The sequence below is a fragment of the Otolemur garnettii genome, unplaced genomic scaffold (genome assembly GCF_000181295.1).
Source record: "Otolemur garnettii isolate 467f Iridium unplaced genomic scaffold, OtoGar3 scaffold00070, whole genome shotgun sequence".
NCBI classification, from domain to species: domain Eukaryota; kingdom Metazoa; phylum Chordata; class Mammalia; order Primates; family Galagidae; genus Otolemur; species Otolemur garnettii.
Window position 1 is genome coordinate 10,214,290 of NW_003852465.1, and position 3,096 is coordinate 10,217,385.

Consider the following 3,096-nt stretch of genomic DNA (forward strand, 5'->3'; position numbering starts at 1 on the left):
AAACAAACAACAAAAAAAAAAAAAAAAAAGAAGGAAAGATGGCAGATTTACCGTCTTAGAGACAAAGTCATGCAGGCGCATGCCTCCGTTTGTATTCTGCGGCGTGCCTGCGTTGTCCACCTCAGTTCTCGGCTCCAGCTGCCTGCTGCTCAGGGTGGAGTCACTGTTCCAAGGCTGCAAAGTACCTAGAAAACAAACAACTTTGTTAAGCTTTGTGTCTTAAGTATTCTGTTCTTTCTGAATTTCAGCCCCACTTTCAATATAATTGATAAACATTAATCTATAACCAAAACCAGAAGTAACAACTATGCAAACTTTTAGAAAACTAAAGTTATGCATTAGTGGCACAAGCCAGACTAGCATGCCAGGCTAGAACATAACACAAGCAGCTCTTTGGTCTTCAATAAACAACAGTTAGATACTACTCAGAAGTAGGCTGGGCACAGTGGCTCAGGTTTATAATCCTACCACTCTGGAAGGCCAAGGCAGTGGAATGCTTGAGCTCAGAAGCTCAAGACCAGCCTGGGCAAGAGCAAGATACCACCTCTACTAAAAATAGAGAAATTAAAAAAAAAAAAAAAGAAAAGAAAAATTAGCAGGGTGTTGTGGTAGATGCCTGTAGGGTCAGCTACTCAGGAAGCTGAGGCATGGGGATCACTTGAGTCCAAGAGTTTAAGGTTGCCATGAGCTATGATGATGTCATGGCACTCAACCCCTGGGCAACAGAGTGTAAAAATAAAAAAAATAAAAATAAAAATAAACTACCTAATACATCCAATCCCTGACTTGAAGGGTCTAATAAACCAACTCTCCCAAATTTTACCAGTTGTTTTATACAAGCAATTTAGTAACAAACACAATGAACCTGTTTTCCTTCGGCTCCTAGTCCAATATGGCACAGTCTCAATAGTAGACACAGCTTCAATGGGTCCACCATCATTAGGAACAGTCACTGTAGTTTTTGCAACTATGGATTCATTTCCCTGCAACAAAGGAAGGACAAACATAAAGAATCTAACCTTTTCTCCACTATAAACTATTTTGAGTGAGTGCAAATTTCTAAATCTTAATCAAAACAAGATTCTAGTCAAAAATACTCGTAAGTTGAAATCTCATACTTAAGAATATAAATACAGCACACAGGATACACACACATAAGCATACAACACTCAAACATAAAGCTGATGGCTGTTTACATGGATAAAGATTCTATTACCTAGAAAAACTCTCACTAAGCATCTCTCTCAAAGAAAAATTCCCATGTTGACTCAAACAAGTTTTAATGCTTGGGGTCACCAATCTCTGATGTTTTCAAGAATACAATTCTCTTGGCCTGACTATTCTTACCTGGTCTACTGTGGAGCCAATGGAACGCGTTTTCTTTACAGGTCCAGGGGGACCATCAATGAACTGTCGGCTATTAGAGCGCTAGAGAAAGGGCAAAGACCAACAACCTTAATGCCAAGTAGATATCAAGTACAGAAGATAAAATTATTCCATCAGACAACTTGGATGCAAATCCTAAGGACCAAGACCACAGTAAATAACAAACAATGTAATCTCATTGCCTGCTTCGACATGAAGACTAAGTTGTACCAACACAAAAATGCCCTAGAAAAAAATAAACGAACCTTTGAGAAATTTAGATGACAGCACCAGAAAAAGTAAAGCTGTAATCCGATCTAAGGACATGAAGTCTTTGGAAACACATTGAGTACCCTAAACAAGCCCTCACAGAAAGATCTCTACATATCCCATTATACACACATTTCATCTGAAGCTTACATCAGAGCACAAAAGTCCTGTGTAAAAATTCATATGACAACTCAAACTTGAGCATATAAGCAAATCCTTTTCCTCTGTATGAATGGAGATGCAGCCCAGACCAGTGAAACAGATGCTGTCCTTAGTTAACTACTTCAAGAAATATGAAACCACCCCCATTGCATGAATTCATTTGTAATGTAATTAACAATGGCTAAGAGAAACATGTCAGGAATGCAATATGATAGTAAAATTCCAAAGAAAACTTTGTTACTTTGTAACCACACATACCCTCTTTTCTCTCTTCTTTAGTTTGAAAGTCTTCACCAAAGTAGAATCCCAATCCTGTTGACAATTATACTGTATTAATTTCTTTCCTTAGTTAGGCCTTCCCTAAGCCCAGTGCAAATAAACTGATAGGCTTCTTGAATCAGACTACCTGACTTAAAACTCAGGAAGAAGGGGAAGGAAAGGTCTAAGTGTTAAAGCAATAGAGCTATAGTAAGTTAACATGCTTTCTTTCAAAAATTGAAACTATTATAATAGAATCAGGAATCAATACCATAGAGGCAAGAAGAGGTTAAAGCATCAACTTCTGTCGTGATTATTTCCGGTGCCTAGTCCTTTATTTCTGATTATTTTTGTAATTAGTTTTAGAACTTACAGAATGTGAGGCATTATACTCATCATGTTAGATGTGATTCTTGCCCTCAAGGGATTGCTACTGTCTAATCAGATGTTTTGTACAATATTACCACTTAAAAAGTTCTAGTTTAGGGCCAGGCGCAAGGGCTCACTCCTGTAATCCTAGCACTCTGGAAGGCCAAGGCAAGAGGATCTCTTGAGCTCAGGAGGTCGAAAACCAACCTGAACAAGAGCAAGATCCCATCTGTACTAAAAACAGAGAAAATAAGCCAGTGTTTGTGGTGGGCACCAGCTACTTAGGAGGCTGAGACAGAAGGATCACTTGAGCCCAGGAGTTTGAGGTTGCTGTGAGCTAGGCTGATGCCATGGCACTCTAGGCTGAGGCAATAGAGTAAGACTACCAAAAAAAGAAAAAAAGGCTTGGCTTCTGTAGTTCAAGTGGCTAAGGTGTCAGCCACATATACCTGAGCTTGTGGGTTGGAATCCAGCCTGGGCCTACCAAATAACAATGACAGCTACAACTAAAAAATGGCTGGGCATTATGGTGGTGCCTGTAGTCCCAGCACTTTGGGAGGCTGAGGCAAAAGAATCGTTGAGCCCAGGAGTTGGAGGTTGCTGTGAGCTGTGACACCATGGTACTCTACCCAGAACAACAGCTTGAGGCTCTGTCTCAAAAAAAAAAAAAGG

General features: G+C 39.7%; 1 protein-coding gene across 1 annotated transcript in view; it reads right to left on the reverse strand.

The window, feature by feature from the left end:
- LOC100965954 (rac GTPase-activating protein 1) overlaps nt 1-2,107 on the reverse strand; it is a 12,492-nt gene extending 10,385 nt beyond the window's left edge. The window contains exons 1-4 of the mRNA XM_003793650.2: nt 2,056-2,107; nt 1,348-1,428; nt 866-983; nt 52-185 (exon numbers count right to left, since the gene is read on the reverse strand). Of these exons, the coding sequence (XP_003793698.2) occupies nt 52-81 (30 nt within the window). The 5' untranslated portion in view covers nt 82-185; nt 866-983; nt 1,348-1,428; nt 2,056-2,107. The remainder of the gene's footprint in view (nt 1-51; nt 186-865; nt 984-1,347; nt 1,429-2,055) is intronic.
- Nucleotides 2,108-3,096: the final 989 nt, after the last annotated feature.